The sequence below is a fragment of the Salvelinus alpinus genome, chromosome 2 (genome assembly GCF_045679555.1).
Source record: "Salvelinus alpinus chromosome 2, SLU_Salpinus.1, whole genome shotgun sequence".
Classification (NCBI taxonomy): domain Eukaryota; kingdom Metazoa; phylum Chordata; class Actinopteri; order Salmoniformes; family Salmonidae; genus Salvelinus; species Salvelinus alpinus.
The window spans coordinates 107696220-107716578 of NC_092087.1; the positions used below are offsets into that span (position 1 = coordinate 107696220).

General features: G+C 40.7%; 1 protein-coding gene and 1 pseudogene across 1 annotated transcript in view; one reads left to right on the forward strand and one right to left on the reverse strand.

Annotated features, from left to right (window-relative positions):
* The window catches only part of LOC139552150 (zinc finger protein 271-like), a 23207-nt gene extending 4178 nt beyond the window's left edge, over window positions 1-19029 (forward strand). The window contains exons 2-4 of the mRNA XM_071363591.1: window positions 2595-3298; window positions 9773-10232; window positions 18355-19029. Coding sequence (XP_071219692.1) covers window positions 2595-3298; window positions 9773-10232; window positions 18355-18980 — 1790 coding nt within the window. The 3' untranslated portion in view covers window positions 18981-19029. The remainder of the gene's footprint in view (window positions 1-2594; window positions 3299-9772; window positions 10233-18354) is intronic.
* Window positions 1-20359, reverse strand: part of LOC139542145 (zinc finger protein 665-like) — a 294018-nt pseudogene that overhangs the window by 133599 nt on the left and 140060 nt on the right.

The following is a 20359-nucleotide window of genomic DNA, read 5'->3' on the forward strand; positions in this document are numbered from 1 at the left end:
TTGTCCTGAGTACAGCTGCTGGTAACAACACAGCTCTGTCTACTGTGGATAAAGCAGTCTGAACTGGTTGTCCTGAGTACAGCTTCTGGTAACAACACAGCTCTGTCTATGTAACGGATGTGAAATGGCTAGCTAGTTAGCGGGTACGCGCTACCAGCGTTTCAATCAGTTACGTCACTTGCTCTGAAACCTAGATGTAGTGTTGCCCCTTGCTCTGCAAGGGCCGCGGCCTTTGTGGAGCGATGGGTAACGACGCTTCGTGGGTGACTGTTGTTGATGTGTGCAGAGGGTCCCTGGTTCGAGCCCGGGTATGGGCGAGGGGACGTACTAAAGTTATACTGTTACATTGGTGCCGTGACCCGGATCACTGGTTGCTGCGGAAAAGGAGGAGGTTGAAAGGGGGGTGAGTGTAACGGATGTGAAATGGCTAGCTAGTTAGCGGGTACGCGCTAGTAGCGTTTCAATCAGTTACGTCACTTGCTCTGAAACCTATTAGTAGTGTTGCCCCTTGCTCTGCAAGGGCCGCGGCCTTTGTGGAGCGATGGGTAACGACGCTTCGTGGGTGACTGTTGTTGATGTGTGCAGAGGGTCCCTGGTTCGAGCCCGGGTATGGGCGAGGGGACGTACTAAAGTTATACTGTTACATCTACTGTGGATAAAGCAGTCTGAACTGGTTGAAGCTGAGTACAGCTGCTGGTATCAACACAGCTCTGTCTACTGTGGATAAAGCAGTCTGAACTGGTTGTCCTGAGTACAGCTGCTGGTATCAACACAGCTCTGTCTACTGTGGATAAAGCAGTCTGAACTGGTTGTCCTGAATACAGCTGCTGGTATCAACACAGCTCTGTCTACTGTGGATAAAGCAGTCTGAACTGGTTGTCCTGAGTACAGCTGCTGGTATCAACACAGCTCTGTCTACTGTGGATAAAGCAGTCTGAACTGGTTGTCCTGAGTACAGCTGCTGGTATCAACACAGCTCTGTCTACTGTGGATAAAGCAGTCTGAACTGGTTGTCCTGAGTACAGCTGCTGGTATCAACACAGCTCTGTCTACTGTGGATAAAGCAGTCTGAACTGGTTGTCCTGAGTACAGCTGCTGGTATCAACACAGCTCTGTCTACTGTGGATAAAGCAGTCTGAACTGGTTGTCCTGATTACAGCTGCTGGTATCAACACAGCTCTGTCTACTGTGGATAAAGCAGTCTGAACTGGTTGTCCTGAGTACAGCTGCTGGTATCAACACAGCTCTGTCTACTGTGGATAAAGCAGTCTGAACTGGTTGTCCTGAGTACAGCTGCTGGTATCAACACAGCTCTGTCTACTGTGGATAAAGCAGTCTGAACTGGTTGTCCTGAGTACAGCTGCTGGTATCAACACAGCTCTGTCTACTGTGGATAAAGCAGTCTGAACTGGTTGTCCTGAGTACAGCTGCTGGTATCAACACAGCTCTGTCTACTGTGGATAAAGCAGTCTGAACTGGTTGTCCTGAGTACAGCTGCTGGTATCAACACAGCTCTGTCTACTGTGGATAAAGCAGTCTGAACTGGTTGAAGCTGAGTGGGAAGAATTATTCAGAAAGGGTTTCAGTCTGCTGTGAATCATCATAATCCATACACCAGTAAGAGTCTACAGTTAAAATGCCAAGATACCTACAGGTACATACGTTATTGTCTCAACAGTTGCATACAGGTACCATTAAAGCTTGCCATTGTTTACAGATGTCTCGTTGCGTGATGAAGCAACGTTAAGACAGCTAGCTGAGCTGGCCAGTTGTGTTCTGCTGTTAATGTTGATTGGGACACATGCAATTTTTAAAATATTTTTTAATATATTTTTTTATAATTTTACCCCCTTTTCTCCCCAATTTCGTGGTATCCAATTGCTAGTAATTTCTATCTTGTCTCATCGCTACAACTCCCGTACGGGCTCGGGAGAGACGAAGGTCGAAAGCAACGCGTCCTCCGAAGCACAACCCAACCAAGCCGCACTGCTTCTTAACACAGCGCGCCTCCAACCCGGAAGCCAGCCGCACCAATGTGTCGGAGGAAACACCGTGCACCTGGCCCCCTTGGTTAGCGCGCACTGCGCCCGGTGAGATAAATACTGTTAATGGTTTGCCTAATGGGGGAACCTGGTGAGATAAATACTGTTAATGGTTTGTCTAATGGGGGAACCTGGTGAGATAATGTTCAGAGAATCCAGTTAGGAAATTTGGTGAAAGTATCCCTTTTCTAAATAATATGTTTCCTAAGGATTAATGTTTTGTGAACAAAGAGCAGCACTGTAGCTGTACAACAATAGACAAAAAGTAATCTGACACACTGCTTAGGGTTTCAGCAACTTCAATAATGTATTTATAGCCGAGAATCATCCACTATACTACTGTGAAAACAATAATACAAAATATGTATATTGTTGCTCACTTGACTGTCTTGTTAAGATAATTGTCAAATAATTTTATAAAAGCATTTTAACATTCATTACAGACGTAAATTGTTGTACGACATCATGGGCATCACCTTTTAGCTAAAATAAACAGTGCATTTCTGCTGTTGTGGGCCTTTAACCATCTGTCTGATTTTGTTGTTCACACAGGAGAAAGACATGACAATCGTGGATTCTCTGGGGAGCCTCAACAACATCATGAAGCTGAGGAGGCAGAGAAGAGTCTCTCCACATCAGAACACCTCAAGAAACACCAGCGGAAACGCACAGGGAAGAAACTTCACCACTGCTCTGACTGTGGGAAGAGTTATTCAAGATCAGATTCACTGAAAGCACACCAGAGAATTCACAAAGGGAAGAAGTCTCACCACTGCTCTGACTGTGGGAAGAGTTACTCAAGATCAGATACACTAAAAGTACACCAGAGAAAACACATTGGAGAGAAACCTCACTGCTGCTCTGGTTGTGGGAAGAGTTGCACCTCTTTAGCAACCCTAAAAATACATCAGAGAATCCATAGAAGAGAAAAACCTTATAGCTGTGCTGACTGTGGGAAGTGTTTTGTTTTGTCAGGACATTTAAAATCACACCAGAGAACACACACAGGAGAGAAACCTTATAGCTGTGATCTATGTGGGAGGAGTTTTAGGCACTTAAGCAGCCTGATAGTACACCAGAGAATACACACAGGAGAGAAACCTTACCAATGCTCTGACTGTGGGAACAGTTTTGTTTCGTCAGGACTTTTAAAATCACACCAGAGAACACACACAGGAGAGAAGCCTCATAGCTGTGATCAATGTGACAAGAGATACTCTGATAAAAGATCTCTGGTTAAACATCAGACAATTCATACATGAAGATTGTTGTTCAATGTGGGAAGAGTTTTACTGAATCTACAAAGCTGACTTTGCACCAGAGAAAACACAGGAAATAAACTTTACCACTAGCTCTGACTGTGGGAAGAGTTTTGTTTAATCAGGACTTTTTAAAATCATACCAGAGAACACACACAGGAGAGAAATATCATAGCTGTAATCAATGTGACAAGAGATACGTTATATCAATGAAATGATGTCACAATGTAATAGGAGTAGGATAATGATGTCACAATGTAAAAGAGTAGGATAATGATGTCATAATGTAATAGGAGTAGGATAATGATGTCATAATGAAGGAACCCTACATGTTTGCCCTGTTCTATTGGTTTCAGCGTGCTATGGATTGAAATGAAAGAGTACTATTTATGTGATTAACAAAAAGTGACTGACAAAAAGTGTTGCGTTATGAAAAGAAGACTACGTTGTAGTTGAAATTTGAAAATATATATATTTTTTTCAATGACTTGAAAACGACTTAATTTCAACGTACTAGCAGCCTATACACATGGACGCAGTATAATAAATTAGTTTATAATCAATTTTATTAACAATCTGACATAACTCCAGTATTTCTTGACAACATTCAACTACTAATTGTCTTTATTCCACTACTGAAGAAGCATGACTCAAATCACCACATATATTCAAACATCCAGCCTGACAAAAAATACATGTTTTATTATTCCATGCCTCACCATTAAGTGAATTATTGCCAATACATATTAACAAAGGGGTGTATATTCGGTTTTTATATTTTATATTTCATAATATTTCAATGTAATGTAACATTTAGTAATCACAATAATTTATGCAACTAACTGAATTATATTGTTTACTAACAATGTAGTAAAACAAGCTTATATTTCTGGTTGGATATTACATTATATTCTTACTATTTTAATCAATGTCATTTCCTTAGAATGCTCATTAGTCTTTCAGTTTTATTGTTAGTTTTCCTCTTATGTTTGTTGTGTTGTAAATATTAAAGTTTTTATTTTCATCCGTTTTTATTCATTTGTTCCTGTGAAGCCCATTGTGTTCCATGTCTGAAATGTGCTGTATAAATAAAGCTTGATTTCATTTTAATATATTACAAAACAAATGAACCCAATGACTGACCAATCAACAGACTCAGAATCAACAAATATGTGCAATTGCCAACTTTAACCAATCCAGTGCATTTTTTGGTTGAAAATGAAAAATGTTGAAATCAACAATTCGTCAAACGATTCAACTACTGGAAACTGAAACAAAGAAATGGATCAACCAGATCAATCCCACTGTTCCAGCCTGCTGAAGGCGTGGTGGAGTGGTAAACACCACCCCCGGCTCTACCAGGGGCTCTAGGTGGTCTCCCACAGCTCTGCTGGTGGAGTGGTAAACACCACCCCCGGCTCTACCGGGAGCTTGAGGTGGTCTCCCACAGCTCTGCTGGTGGAGTGGTAAACACCACTGTGGGAGACCACCTCAAGCCCCTGGTAGAGCCGGGGGTGGTGTTTACCACTCCACCAGCAGAGCTGTGGGAGACCACCTCAAGCTCCCGGTAGAGCCGGGGGTGGTGTTTACCGCTCCACCAGCAGAGCTGTGGGAGACCACCTCAAGCCCCCGGTAGAGCCGGGGGTGGTGTTTACCACTCCACCAGCAGAGCTGTGGGAGACCACCTCAAGCCCCCGGTAGAGCCGGGGGTGGTGTTTACCACTCCACCAGCAGAGCTGTGGGACACCACCTCAAGCCCCCGGTAGAGCCGGGGGTGGTGTTTACCACTCCACCAGCAGAGCTGTGGGACACCACCTCAAGCCCCCGGTAGAGCCGGGGGTGGTGTTTACCACTCCACCAGCAGAGCTGTGGGAGACCACCTCCAGCCCCTGGTAGAGCCGGGGGTGGTGTTTACCACTCCACCAGCAGAGCTGTGGGAGACCACCTCCAGCCCCTGGTAGAGCCGGGGGTGGTGTTTACCACTCCATCAGCAGAGCTGTGGGAGACCACCTCAAGCTCCCGGTAGAGCCGGGGGTGGTGTTTACCACTCCACCAGCAGAGCTGTGGGAGACCACCTCCAGCCCCTGGTAGAGCCGGGGGTGGTGTTTACCACTCCATCAGCAGAGCTGTGGGAGACCACCTCCAGCTCCTGGTAGAGCCGGGGGTGGTGTTTACCACTCCACCAGCAGAGCTGTGGGAGACCACCTCGAGCCCCTGGTAGAGCCGGGGGTGGTGTTTACCACTCCACCAGCAGAGCTGTGGGAGACCACCTAGAGCCCCTGGTAGAGCCGGGGGTGGTGTTTACCACTCCACCAGCAGAGCTGTGGGAGACCTGGTAGAGCCGGGGGTGGTGTTTACCACTCCACCACGCCTTCAGCAGGCTGGAACAGTGGGATTGATCTGGTTGATCCATTTCTTTGTTTCAGTTTCCAGTAGTTGAATCGTTTGACGAATTGTTGATTTCAACATTTTTCATTTTCAACCAAAAAATGCACTGGATTGGTTAAAGTTGGCAATTGCACATATTTGTTGATTCTGAGTCTGTTGATTGGTCAGTCATTGGGTTCATTTGTTTTGTAATATATTAAAATGAAATCAAGCTTTATTTATACAGCACATTTCAGACATGGAACACAATGGGCTTCACAGGAACAAATGAATAAAAACGGATGAAAATAAAAACTTTAATATTTACAACACAACAAACATAAGAGGAAAACTAACAATAAAACTGAAAGACTAATGAGCATTCTAAGGAAATGACATTGATTAAAATAGTAAGAATATAATGTAATATCCAACCAGAAATATAAGCTTGTTTTACTACATTGTTAGTAAACAATATAATTCAGTTAGTTGCATAAATTATTGTGATTACTAAATGTTACATTACATTGAAATATTATGAAATATAAAATATAAAAACCGAATATACACCCCTTTGTTAATATGTATTGGCAATAATTCACTTAATGGTGAGGCATGGAATAATAAAACATGTATTTTTTGTCAGGCTGGATGTTTGAATATATGTGGTGATTTGAGTCATGCTTCTTCAGTAGTGGAATAAAGACAATTAGTAGTTGAATGTTGTCAAGAAATACTGGAGTTATGTCAGATTGTTAATAAAATTGATTATAAACTAATTTATTATACTGCGTCCATGTGTATAGGCTGCTAGTACGTTGAAATTAAGTCGTTTTCAAGTCATTGAAAAAATATATATATATTTTCAAATTTCAACTACAACGTAGTCTTCTTTTCATAACGCAACACTTTTTGTCAGTCACTTTTTGTTAATCACATAAATAGTACTCTTTCATTTCAATCCATAGCACGCTGAAACCAATAGAACAGGGCAAACATGTAGGGTTCCTTCATTATGACATCATTATCCTACTCCTATTACATTATTACAAGGATGATCAATGGAAACAAGATGCACCTGAGCTCAATTTTGAGTATCTTAGCAAAGGGTCTGCCATCTGATCACTCCAAGCTGCATTAGGTCTGGATGCACAAATGTCACAATTTGCTCAAATTAGGTTTAGATCTGCCAGGCATTGTGTTCGGAATTACCAGAGTATCTGTGACCAACAGATGCATATCTGTATTCCCTAGGGAACATAAATATTTATATTTACCATATAAACCATGTGTGACCTCTCACCTCTCTGGCTGTAGAAGTGTCCTTCCTAATCAGTCCCTCAACAGCTCTCTGACTGAGCTCCACCCTCACTGGGTCTTCAGAGGAGAGGAAGGCTGAGGAGGGATGGAAGGATGACTGGATCAGTCAGTCAATAAAGCGTAGAGCTGCTGTCTTTGCTGTCTGACAAAATCACTATTTTAGTAGTTCATTAAAGTAAATAAGGCTGGAACAATCAGTCAACAAGTCAGTAATATAAAGAGAGTGTTGATCATCTTAAATGTCCATCTACCTCCCATGGAGAGACCTACAGTGCATTCAGAAAGTATTCAGACCCCTTGACTTTTCCCACATTTTGTTACGTTACTGTAAGGGGTGCGTACTGGCGGCAGAGAAGTCCGACGCAGGAGAGCAAAAACGGTGTTTCCAAACGGAGCAGTTTAATAACAACAACAACAACACACCGGAAAACAGAACAATCAAATAATGGGTGCATAACCTGACGCACACCAGGACAGACAACACTTTCAATAAACAATCACCGACAAGGACATGAGGGGGAACAGAGGGTTAAATACACAACATGTAATTGATGGGATTGGAACCAGGTGTGATGGAAGACAAGACAAAACCAAAGGAAAATGAAAAGAGGATCAGTGATGGCTAGAAGGTCGGTGACTTCGACCGCCGAACGCCGCCCGAACAAGGAGAGGGACCGACTTTGGCGGAAGTCGTGACAGTTACAGCCTTATTCTAAAATTGATTAAACAACTCATTTTCCTCATCTATCTACACACAATACCCCATAATGACATCAGAATACCCATAATGACATCACAATACCCCATAATGACAAAGTGAAAACATGTTCTTAGAAATGTTTGCAAATGTATTAAAAATAAAAAACTGAAAAACCTTATTTACATAAGTATTCAGACCCTTTGCTAAGATACTCAAAATTGAGCTCAGGTGCATCTTGTTTCCATTGATCATCCTTGTGCTGTGTGGGTCATCAAGGATCTCTCTGTACTTTGCTCCGTTCATCTTACCCTCGATCCTGACTAGTCTCCAAGTCCCTGCCGCTGAAAAACATCCCCATGGCATGATGCTGCCACCCCCATGCTTCACCGTAGTGATGGTGCCAGGTTTACTCCAGACAAAAAAAGTTCAATCAAGGTTTCATCAGACCAGAGAATATTGTTTCTCATGGTCTGAGAGTCTTTAGGTGCCTTTTGGCAAACTGCAAGTGGGCTGCCATGTGCCTTTTACTGAGGAGTGGCTTCCGTCTGGCCACTCTATCATAAAGGCCTGATTGGTGGAGTGCTGCGGAGATGGTTGAAGGTCCTCCCATCTCCACAAGAGGAACTCTGGAGCTCTGTCAGAGTGACCATAGGGTTCTCCTTCTCCCCCAATTGCTCAGTTTGGTCAGGTGGCCAGCTCTAGGAAGTGTCTTGGTGGTTCCAAATTCTTCTATTTAAGAATGATGGAGGCCACTGTGTTCTTGAGGACCATCAATGCTACAGAAATATGTTGGTACCCTTCCTCAGATCTGTGCCTCGACACAATCCTGTCTCAGAGCTCTACGGACAATTTCTTCCACCTCATGGCTTTGTTTTTGCTCTGACATGCACTGTCAACTGTGGTACCTTATATAGACAGGTGTGAGCCTTTCCAAATCATGTCCAATCAATTGACTTTACCACAGTTGGACTCCGAACAAGTTGTAGAAACATCTCAAGGTTTGGTAAGATTTTGGCACTGTCAACTTTTAGAAGGTTAGTAGGAAAGTTAATTATGTAAACCACCTAAATATACTCACATTCACTGAACATTTAGTATTCGACTCAGACGAAGAGGCCTGAAGTAAGAGGGATTACTAGAAACAAACTCGGTTTACCGTTTTATCTGTGGGTTATTTGTCAGAGTAGAGGACATTGTGAATGTCAGGTAAAATAACAACTCCATGTTTATATCCCAGGACAAATGAGCTAGCAACAGCAAGCTATCTAAATTGCCATGAATGTTTAATGTTTTTCGACCAATCCCACAATTAATATAGTTGGTTCAGAGTCCGTTTTGATATTTCAAACCTGATTGAGTGTAGATGGACAAAATTACAAACGCGTCCGGTCTTGTCAGCATGTAAAACGTTAGCCAGTTTGAGCTAGCTGCAGAGAGAGCATACAAACTCGGTAGCACAGAGTAAATTAATGTTACTGTTTAAATATATATATATTTTGTTTGTTTGTTTTGTTTTAAAGAGTAGATCAATATGACGTTGATAAATACTGCCTTGCGGGTAGTTTAGAAGATATCCGGAAGATAATAAATATGTAATAACGAGAAAACCTAACTGTTTGTACATATAGGTAACCAGATTATGACTACTTCTGCGTTACTATGTCTTTAACCACACTGTGTTGTTACATTGGTGGGTAAAAACTCATGCTTCCTACCGTTAACTTTTTCTCTGAAAATTAAATATACATTTTACTCAACTGCGTTACCCACTCCAGTCAGCTGATGGCAGTCTGGGAATTTAAGGTTTTTGTTGTTGTGCGACTTTAAGGCGATGCTGCTAGTGTGACGTATAATATAGTGGACGGAACGCTTCTTTCAACAGCAGCAACAGTTCGTCAGACACCTCGGTAGCTTGTTAGACAAAATAGACGAACCAATAAAGTTCTTTAGACGCTTTCGTGTATATTAGCCACTGTGTTTTAAACCAGTTTCTGTCGTCTTGTTAGTTATCCCACTTACTTTCATATTTGCGTTGTTGCTGTTATAAGCTAGCTGGCTGGTTAAGTTAGCATTAGCCTAGCTAGCTAACATCGCAGACAATGAGCTCACTAAGCTACTCTCCTCCTGCTACAGAAGAGGAGGTCTGCTGGACGGAGAAAGAAGCTCTGTGGCTGAACGTTGTCGTGAAAGAAGAGGAGGAAGAGGAGGATGTTACAATACAAAAACAAGTAGAGGGTGAGGCTGTTACAGTGAAAGAAGAAGAGAAAGACGTTTCAGTGAAAGAAGATGAAGACGCGTTCAGAGTGAAAGAGGAGGAGGATGTTACAGTAAAAGAAGAGGAGGAAGAGAAAGAGGGGGATGCAGTTTTTGGAGTGAAAGAGGAGGAGGGGGAGATGACTGTCACATCGAAAAAGGAGGGGGAAGAAGAGGAGGAAACTGGATATCTGGGCCCGGTTTCCCCAAGGCATCTTAAGGCATCCAATGGTTCTAACAATGAACTTAGCTGTAAAATGTTTTTGGAAAAACGGGCCCTGATTAACACTAGTAAGTACTGTCTTAAAAACAGAGGAACAAACTCTGCAGTTGTTGAACTGATGTGTGGCTATAAAGAGGAAATCTGCAATTGCTACATCCATCATTTGGACTTTTAAATTATTCAGACCCATTGACTTTTCCCTCATTTTGTTATGTTACAGCCTGATTCTAAAACGGTTTAAATATATATTTTTCCATCAATCTACACACAATGACAAAACAAAAACAGATTTTTAGACATTTTTGCAATTTTGTTATTTTTTAAAAACTGAAATCACATTTAATAAGTATTCAGACCCTTTTCTCAGTACTTTGTTGAAGCACCTTTGGCAGCGATTACAGCCTTGAAGCTTCTTGGGTATGACACTACAAGCTTGGCACACTTTGGGGACTGTCTCCCATTGTTCTCTGCATAGAAAAAATGATTCACAGTCTTGTCCCGGGGCCACTCCTGCATTGTCTTGGCTGTGTGCTTAGAGTCGTTGTCCTGTTGGAAGGTGAACCTTCACCCCCAGTCTGAGGTCCTGAGCGCTCTGGAGCAGGTTTTCATCAAGGATCTCTCTGTACTTTGCTCTGTTCATCTTTCTCTCAATCCTGACTAGTTCCCTCAATCCTGACTAGTACCCTCAATCCTGACTAGTTCTGTACTTTGCTCCGTTCATCTTTCCCTCAATCCTGACTAGTCTCCCAGTCCCTGCCGCCGTAGGGATGGTGCCAGGTTTCCTTCAGACGTGATACTTGGCATTCAGACCAAAGAGTTCAATCTAGGTTTCAACAGACCAGAGAATCTTGTTTCTCATGGTCTGAGAGTCAGGAGTCAGGATGCACCTGATCTCAATTTAGAGTCTCATAGGTTCTGTAAATAAGGTGTTCATGTTTTTTATTATTATAAATGTGCAAAAAAAATGTTTTCATGTTACCATTATAGTATATTGTGTGTAGATTAATGAGGAAAACATTTAATTTAATCCATTTTAGAAAAAGGCTGTAACGTAACAAAATCTGGGAAAAGTGAAGGGTCTGAAAACTTTCCAAATGCACTGTATAGCCATTGATTCTTGAAGAATTGAACACATGCCTCATGAGCTTAGTTAAACTGTTGTACCCCATCAGAACCCCAAATAACCTTTTTTTACTCCAATGTTTAGAAACAATGTAAATCAACACATTATGGTTAAAACTATAATGTTGATATCATGGATGGTCAGTCCTTTCATCCATCGGTCTGTCAATGAATTTGAGACTAGTTACATTTCTCCAGCCCCATCATCTTATTACCAAAACAGTGGTGGAATTACAGCTTCGTTACTATTTGAACTGCAGATTGGTTGATTGATGTGGCTTTTTTAAAGGGGCAACCTAGGATTTAAACAGCAACAAAATGGCTGCCCAGAGACTTGGTTCAGAAGGAACAGAGGTTAGAACACTATAGACTGTAGTTCAGAGAGGTTTTAACACTATAGACTGTAGTTCAGAGAGGTTTTAACACTATAGACTGTAGTTCAGAGAGGTTTTAACACTATAGACTGTAGTTCAGAGAGGTTTTAACACTATAGACTGTAGTTCAGAGAGGTTTTAACACTATAGACTGTAGTTCAGAGGTTTGAACACTATAGACTGTAGTTCAGAGGTTTGAACACTATAGACTGTAGTTCAGAGAGGTTTTAACACTATAGACTGTAGTTCAGAGAGGTTATAACACTATAGACTGTAGTTCAGAGGTTTGAACACTATAGACTGTAGTTCAGAAGGAGAGGTTAGAACACTATAGACTGTAGTTCAGAAGGAGAGGTTATAACACTATATACTGTAGTTCAGAAGGAGAGGTTATAACACTATAGACTGCAGTTCAGAAGGAGAGGTTAGAACACTATAGACTGTAGTTCAGAAGGAGAGGTTATAACACCATAGACTGTAGTTCAGAGAGGTTATAACACTATAGACTGTAGTTCAGAAGGAGAGGTTATAACACCATAGACTGTAGTTCAGAGAGGTTATAACACTATAGACTGTAGTTCAGAAGGAGAGGTTATAACAGTATATACTGTAGTTCAGAAGGAGAGGTTATAACACTATAGACTGTAGTTCAGAAGGAGAGGTTAGAACAGTATATACTGTAGTTCAGAAGGAGAGGTTATAACACTATAGACTGTAGTTCAGAAGGAGAGGTTATAACACTATAGACTGTAGTTCAGAAGGAGAGGTTATAACAGTATATACTGTAGTTCAGAAGGAGAGGTTATAACACTATAGACTGTAGTTCAGAAGGAGAGGTTAGAACAGTATATACTGTAGTCCAGAGGGAGAGGTTATAACACTATAGACTGTAGTTCAGAAGGAGAGGTTATAACACTAGACTGTAGTTCAGAAGGAGAGGTTATAACACTATAGACTGTAGTTCAGAAGGAGAGGTTATAACACTATAGGCTGTAGTTCAGAAGGAGAGGTTATACCACTATAGGCTGTAGTTCAGAAGGAGAGGTTATAACACTATAGACTGTAGTTCAGAAGGAGAGGTTATAACACTATAGACTGTAGTTCAGAAGGAGAGGTTATAACACTATAGGCTGTAGTTCAGAAGGAGAGGTTATAACACTATAGCCTGTAGTTCAGAAGGAGAGGTTAGAACAGTATATACTGTAGTTCAGAAGGAGAGGTTATAACACTATAGGCTGTAGTTCAGAAGGAGAGGTTATAACACTATAGACTGTAGTTCAGAAGGAGAGGTTAGAACACTATAGCCTGTAGTTCAGAGAGGTTATAACACTATAGCCTGTAGTTCAGAAGGAGAGGTTAGAACAGTATATACTGTAGTTCAGAAGGAGAGGTTATAACACTATAGACTGTACTTCAGAAGGAGAGGTTATAACACTATAGACTGTAGTTCAGAAGGAGAGGTTATAACACTATAGACTGTAGTTCAGAAGGAGAGGTTATAACACTATAGACTGTAGTTCAGAAGGAGAGGTTAGAACACTATAGACTGTAGTTCAGAGGTTATAACACTATAGACTGTAGTTCAGAGGTTATAACACTATAGCCTGTAGTTCAGAGAGGTTATAACACTATAGACTGTAGTTCAGAAGGAGAGGTTATAACACTATAGACTGTACTTCAGAAGGAGAGGTTATAACACTATAGACTGTAGTTCAGAAGGAGAGGTTATAACACTATAGACTGTAGTTCAGAAGGAGAGGTTATAACACTATAGCCTGTAGTTCAGAAGGAGAGGTTAGAACACTATAGACTGTAGTTCAGAGGTTATAACACTATAGACTGTAGTTCAGAAGGAGAGGTTATAACACTACTGTAGTTCAGAAGGAGAGGTTATAACACTATAGACTGTAGTTCAGAAGGAGAGGTTATAACACTATAGGCTGTAGTTCAGAAGGAGAGGTTATAACACTATAGGCTGTAGTTCAGAAGGAGAGGTTATAACACTATAGACTGTAGTTCAGAAGGAGAGGTTATAACACTATAGACTGTAGTTCAGAAGGAGAGGTTATAACACTATAGACTGTAGTTCAGAAGGAGAGGTTATAACACTATAGCCTGTAGTTCAGAAGGAGAGGTTAGAACAGTATATACTGTAGTTCAGAAGGAGAGGTTATAACACTATAGGCTGTAGTTCAGAAGGAGAGGTTATAACACTATAGACTGTAGTTCAGAAGGAGAGGTTAGAACACTATAGCCTGTAGTTCAGAGAGGTTATAACACTATAGCCTGTAGTTCAGAAGGAGAGGTTAGAACAGTATATACTGTAGTTCAGAAGGAGAGGTTATAACACTATAGACTGTACTTCAGAAGGAGAGGTTATAACACTATAGACTGTAGTTCAGAAGGAGAGGTTATAACACTATAGACTGTAGTTCAGAAGGAGAGGTTATAACACTATAGACTGTAGTTCAGAAGGAGAGGTTAGAACACTATAGACTGTAGTTCAGAGGTTATAACACTATAGACTGTAGTTCAGAGGTTATAACACTATAGCCTGTAGTTCAGAGAGGTTATAACACTATAGACTGTAGTTCAGAAGGAGAGGTTATAACACTATAGACTGTACTTCAGAAGGAGAGGTTATAACACTATAGACTGTAGTTCAGAAGGAGAGGTTATAACACTATAGACTGTAGTTCAGAAGGAGAGGTTATAACACTATAGCCTGTAGTTCAGAAGGAGAGGTTAGAACACTATAGACTGTAGTTCAGAGGTTATAACACTATAGACTGTAGTTCAGAAGGAGAGGTTATAACACTATATACTGTAGTTCAGAAGGAGAGGTTATAACACTATAGCCTGTAGTTCAGAAGGAGAGGTTAGAACAGTATATACTGTAGTTCAGAAGGAGAGGTTATAACACTATAGCCTGTAGTTCAGAGAGGTTATAACACTATAGACTGTAGTTCAGAAGGAGAGGTTAGAACACTATAGACTGTAGTTCAGAAGGAGAGGTTATAACACTATAGACTGTAGTTCAGAAGGAGAGGTTAGAACACTATAGACTGTAGTTCAGAAGGAGAGGTTAGAACACTATAGACTGTAGTTCAGAGGTTATAACACTATAGACTGTAGTTCAGAGGTTATAACACTATAGCCTGTAGTTCAGAGAGGTTATAACACTATAGACTGTAGTTCAGAAGGAGAGGTTATAACACCATAGACTGTAGTTCAGAGAGGTTATAACACTATAGACTGTAGTTCAGAAGGAGAGGTTATAACAGTATATACTGTAGTTCAGAAGGAGAGGTTATAACACTATAGACTGTAGTTCAGAAGGAGAGGTTAGAACAGTATATACTGTAGTTCAGAAGGAGAGGTTATAACACTATAGACTGTAGTTCAGAAGGAGAGGTTATAACACTATAGACTGTAGTTCAGAAGGAGAGGTTATAACAGTATAGACTGTAGTTCAGAAGGAGAGGTTATAACACTATAGACTGTAGTTCAGAAGGAGAGGTTAGAACAGTATATACTGTAGTCCAGAGGGAGAGGTTATAACACTATAGACTGTAGTTCAGAAGGAGAGGTTATAACACTAGACTGTAGTTCAGAAGGAGAGGTTATAACACTATAGACTGTAGTTCAGAAGGAGAGGTTATAACACTATAGGCTGTAGTTCAGAAGGAGAGGTTATACCACTATAGGCTGTAGTTCAGAAGGAGAGGTTATAACACTATAGACTGTAGTTCAGAAGGAGAGGTTATAACACTATAGACTGTAGTTCAGAAGGAGAGGTTATAACACTATAGGCTGTAGTTCAGAAGGAGAGGTTATAACACTATAGCCTGTAGTTCAGAAGGAGAGGTTAGAACAGTATATACTGTAGTTCAGAAGGAGAGGTTATAACACTATAGACTGTACTTCAGAAGGAGAGGTTATAACACTATAGACTGTAGTTCAGAAGGAGAGGTTATAACACTATAGACTGTAGTTCAGAAGGAGAGGTTATAACACTATAGACTGTAGTTCGGAAGGAGAGGTTAGAACACTATAGACTGTAGTTCAGAGGTTATAACACTATAGACTGTAGTTCAGAGGTTATAACACTATAGCCTGTAGTTCAGAGAGGTTATAACACTATAGACTGTAGTTCAGAAGGAGAGGTTATAACACTATAGACTGTACTTCAGAAGGAGAGGTTATAACACTATAGACTGTAGTTCAGAAGGAGAGGTTATAACACTATAGACTGTAGTTCAGAAGGAGAGGTTATAACACTATAGCCTGTAGTTCAGAAGGAGAGGTTAGAACACTATAGACTGTAGTTCAGAGGTTATAACACTATAGACTGTAGTTCAGAAGGAGAGGTTATAACACTACTGTAGTTCAGAAGGAGAGGTTATAACACTATAGACTGTAGTTCAGAAGGAGAGGTTATAACACTATAGGCTGTAGTTCAGAAGGAGAGGTTATAACACTATAGACTGTAGTTCAGAAGGAGAGGTTATAACACTATAGACTGTAGTTCAGAAGGAGAGGTTATAACACTATAGACTGTAGTTCAGAAGGAGAGGTTATAACACTATAGCCTGTAGTTCAGAAGGAGAGGTTAGAACAGTATATACTGTAGTTCAGAAGGAGAGGTTATAACACTATAGGCTGTAGTTCAGAAGGAGAGGTTATAACACTATAGACTGTAGTTCAGAAGGAGAGGTTAGAACACTATAGCCTGTAGTTCAGAGAGGTTATAACACTATAGCCTGTAGTTCAGAAGGAGAGGTTAGAACAGTATATACTGTAGTTCAGAAGGAGAGGTTATAACACTATAGACTGTACTTCAGAAGGAGAGGTTATAACACTATAGACTGTAGTTCAGAAGGAGAGGTTATAACACTATAGACTGTAGTTCAGAAGGAGAGGTTATAACACTATAGACTGTAGTTCAGAAGGAGAGGTTAGAACACTATAGACTGTAGTTCAGAGGTTATAACACTATAGACTGTAGTTCAGAGGTTATAACACTATAGCCTGTAGTTCAGAGAGGTTATAACACTATAGACTGTAGTTCAGAAGGAGAGGTTATAACACTATAGACTGTACTTCAGAAGGAGAGGTTATAACACTATAGACTGTAGTTCAGAAGGAGAGGTTATAACACTATAGACTGTAGTTCAGAAGGAGAGGTTATAACACTATAGCCTGTAGTTCAGAAGGAGAGGTTAGAACACTATAGACTGTAGTTCAGAGGTTATAACACTATAGACTGTAGTTCAGAAGGAGAGGTTATAACACTATATACTGTAGTTCAGAAGGAGAGGTTATAACACTATAGCCTGTAGTTCAGAAGGAGAGGTTAGAACAGTATATACTGTAGTTCAGAAGGAGAGGTTATAACACTATAGCCTGTAGTTCAGAGAGGTTATAACACTATAGACTGTAGTTCAGAAGGAGAGGTTAGAACACTATAGACTGTAGTTCAGAAGGAGAGGTTATAACACTATAGACTGTAGTTCAGAAGGAGAGGTTATAACACTATAGACTGTAGTTCAGAAGGAGAGGTTATAACACTATAGACTGTAGTTCAGAAGGAGAGGTTATAACACTATAGACTGTAGTTCAGAAGGAGAGGTTATAACAGTATATACTGTAGTTGAGAAGGAGAGGTTATAACACTATAGACTGTAGTTCAGAAGGAGAGGTTATAACACTATATACTGTAGTTCAGAAGGAGAGGTTATAACACTATAGACTAGTTCAGAAGGAGAGGTTATAACACTATAGACTGTAGTTCAGAGGTTATAACACTATAGGCTGTAGTTCAGAAGGAGAGGTTATAACACTATAGACTAGTTCAGAAGGAGAGGTTATAACACTATATACTGTAGTTCAGAAGGAGAGGTTATAACACTATAGACTGTAGTTCAGAGGTTATAACACCACAGTGGTTTTCTGTTGTGAAGCTGATTTATAATAACCAGAATAATAGGCCCCGCGGATGTAATTTCTGGTTGCAGGAAGACGACAGGAAGTCACCCAGGACATTCAAACAAGCCTTACAATTATAATCCAATAGTATACAATAGTGGTGTGAAATACACTCATAATCAACCTGGAAATGGAGGCTATTTTTGCTGTCAGCCTATGAGAACTCCCCTGAGTTTTCCCCTACGGTGGTGAATTAGTGAATAGACACCAGAGGTTAATGTGTGTTTCCCTGAGTAGCACTCCTGATCTTCTGCTGTAATATTCAGAATACCTTGTGAAAAACCTAAATCTTCGCTCATCATTTTTGCTCCAGGCAGATGTACTACATCCGTAACTAGCGGTTTCTACTTTAGCAGGGACGAGTTTCTGCAACCAAATTGTGTGCACATCGCCCTCGTACGGCAATTTTAGAAAACACAGAATGAGGCTTATATTGGTGACCAAAAGTCGTCTGGCACACTGCTTAGAGTTTCAGCAACTTTTAAAACGTATTTCTAGCCTACAATCATCGATGTTACTACTAAGGTGAAAAAAACAAGACTAAACATGTCTATTGTTGCTCCCTTGACTGGTCTTATTAAGACGATTGTCAATTAAGTTTGTACACAACATCATGGCCATGAGTCATGACCTTTTAGCTAAAATAAACAGTGGATTTCTGCTACTGGGGCCTTTAACCTTCTGTCTGACTTTGTTGTTCACACAGGAGAGAGGCGTGACTACCGTGGATCCTCTGGGGAGCCTCAACAACATCATGAAGCTGGCGAGGCAGAGAAGAGTCTCTCCACATCAGAACATCTCAAGAAACAGCAGCGGAAACGCACAGGGAAGAAACCTCACCACTGCTCTGACTGTGGGAAGAGATTCACCTCTTCAGCAGACCTCAAAAGACATCAGAGAATCCATACAGGAGAGAAACCTTATAGCTGTGATCAATGTGGGAAGAGATTTACTGATCTAAGCAGCCTGAAAAGACACCAGAGAATTCACACGGGAGAGAAACCTTATAGCTGTGATCAATGTGGGAAGAATTTTAATGTTCCAAGCAGCCTGAAAACACACCAGAGAATTCACACGGGAGAGAAACCTTTTAGCTGTGATCAATGTGGGAAGAGTTTTGTTTCATCTAGCCAGCTGACTGTACACCAGAGAATACACACAGGAGAGAAATGTTATAGCTGTGATCAATGTGGGAAGAGTTTTGTTTCATCTAGCCAGCTGACTGCACACCAGAAAACACACACAGGAGAGAAATCATATAGCTGTAATCAATGTGGGAAGAGATACTCTGGTAAAAGATCTCTGATCAGACATCAGAAAATACATACATGAATGAGTTGTTTCATAATATCAATAAAATGTCTCAATGTAGAACCCTAAACATTTTCACCCTGTTCTATTGATTTCAGTGTGATATGAAGACTAGCCTCATCAGGGGGAAAATCCAGGTTCTGAAATGAAAGAGGACAATTACAAAATACAAACAAATGTAAATTAAGTGATTAACAAAAACTGTTGTGTTACACTTATCTCGTCGGTGACCCACTTGAATCAAAATGTAGCTGGCTGTTTTCAAGCTGTCCTCTAACCAGTGATGTACAGTCGTGGACAAACGTTTTGAGAATGACACAAATATACATTTTTCACAAAGTCTGCTGCCTCAGTTTGTAGGTTGGCAATTTGCATATACTCCAGAATGTTATGAAGAGTGATCAGATAAATTGCAAAGTCCCTCTTTGCCATGCAAATGAACTGAATCCCAGAAAAACATTTCTACTGCATTTCAGCCCTGCCACAAAAGGACAAGCTGACATGTCAGTGATTCTCTCATTAACACAGGTGAGTGTTGACGAGGACAAGGCTAAGGCTGGAGATCACTCTGTCATGCTGATTGAGTTCGAATAACAGACTGGAAGCTTCAAAAGGAGGGTTGTGCTTGGAATCATTGTTCCAACCATTAGGTGCAAAAACTCGACCTACCCAGTTGTGGCCCACTTTTTTGGAAGCAAACCACTCGATTTCGTCTCTGCGTAATATTGGCATCGAACATGTCACCTTCCCTAGGAGACGGGGTGACCTTGATAATTTATTGTTAAAACGAGAGGCTGCCTGGATCTTTAACTTAAAGACCCTTGCTCCCTTCGGTCTCAACGTAGACTTTGATCTGAAGCCATTCTTGTGATTATTGTGACTTTGCCATTGTAATTGTTTGTAAGCTTGTGTAGTCTAAAATGAATCTAAGATCGTATGCTATCCATTAGTTTTTTTGTATGCTGTTCTTTGTATGCCATTTTTTATATTTGAGAATTAACCAATGATATTAGGCCACACTTGGCCATGATTACAGACACCTGTGTGTCTTTTGACACTATATAAACGAGCACCTCGCCTAAATAGGTGTGCATTTATTTTTCTTCAGGAAACTCCCCAGACCTTAATCCCATTGAGAACTTGTGGTCAATCCTCAAGAGGCGGGTGGAAAAACAAAACCCCACCAATTCTGACCAACTCCAAGCATTGATTATGCAAGAATAGGCTGCCATCAGTCAGGATGTGGCCCAGAAGTTAATTGACAGCATGCCAGGGCGGATTACAGAGGTCTTGAAAAAGAAGGGTCAACACTACAAATATTGACTCTTTGCATCAACTTCATGTAATTGTCAATAAAAGCCTTTGACACTTATGAAATGATTGTAATTATACTTCAGTGT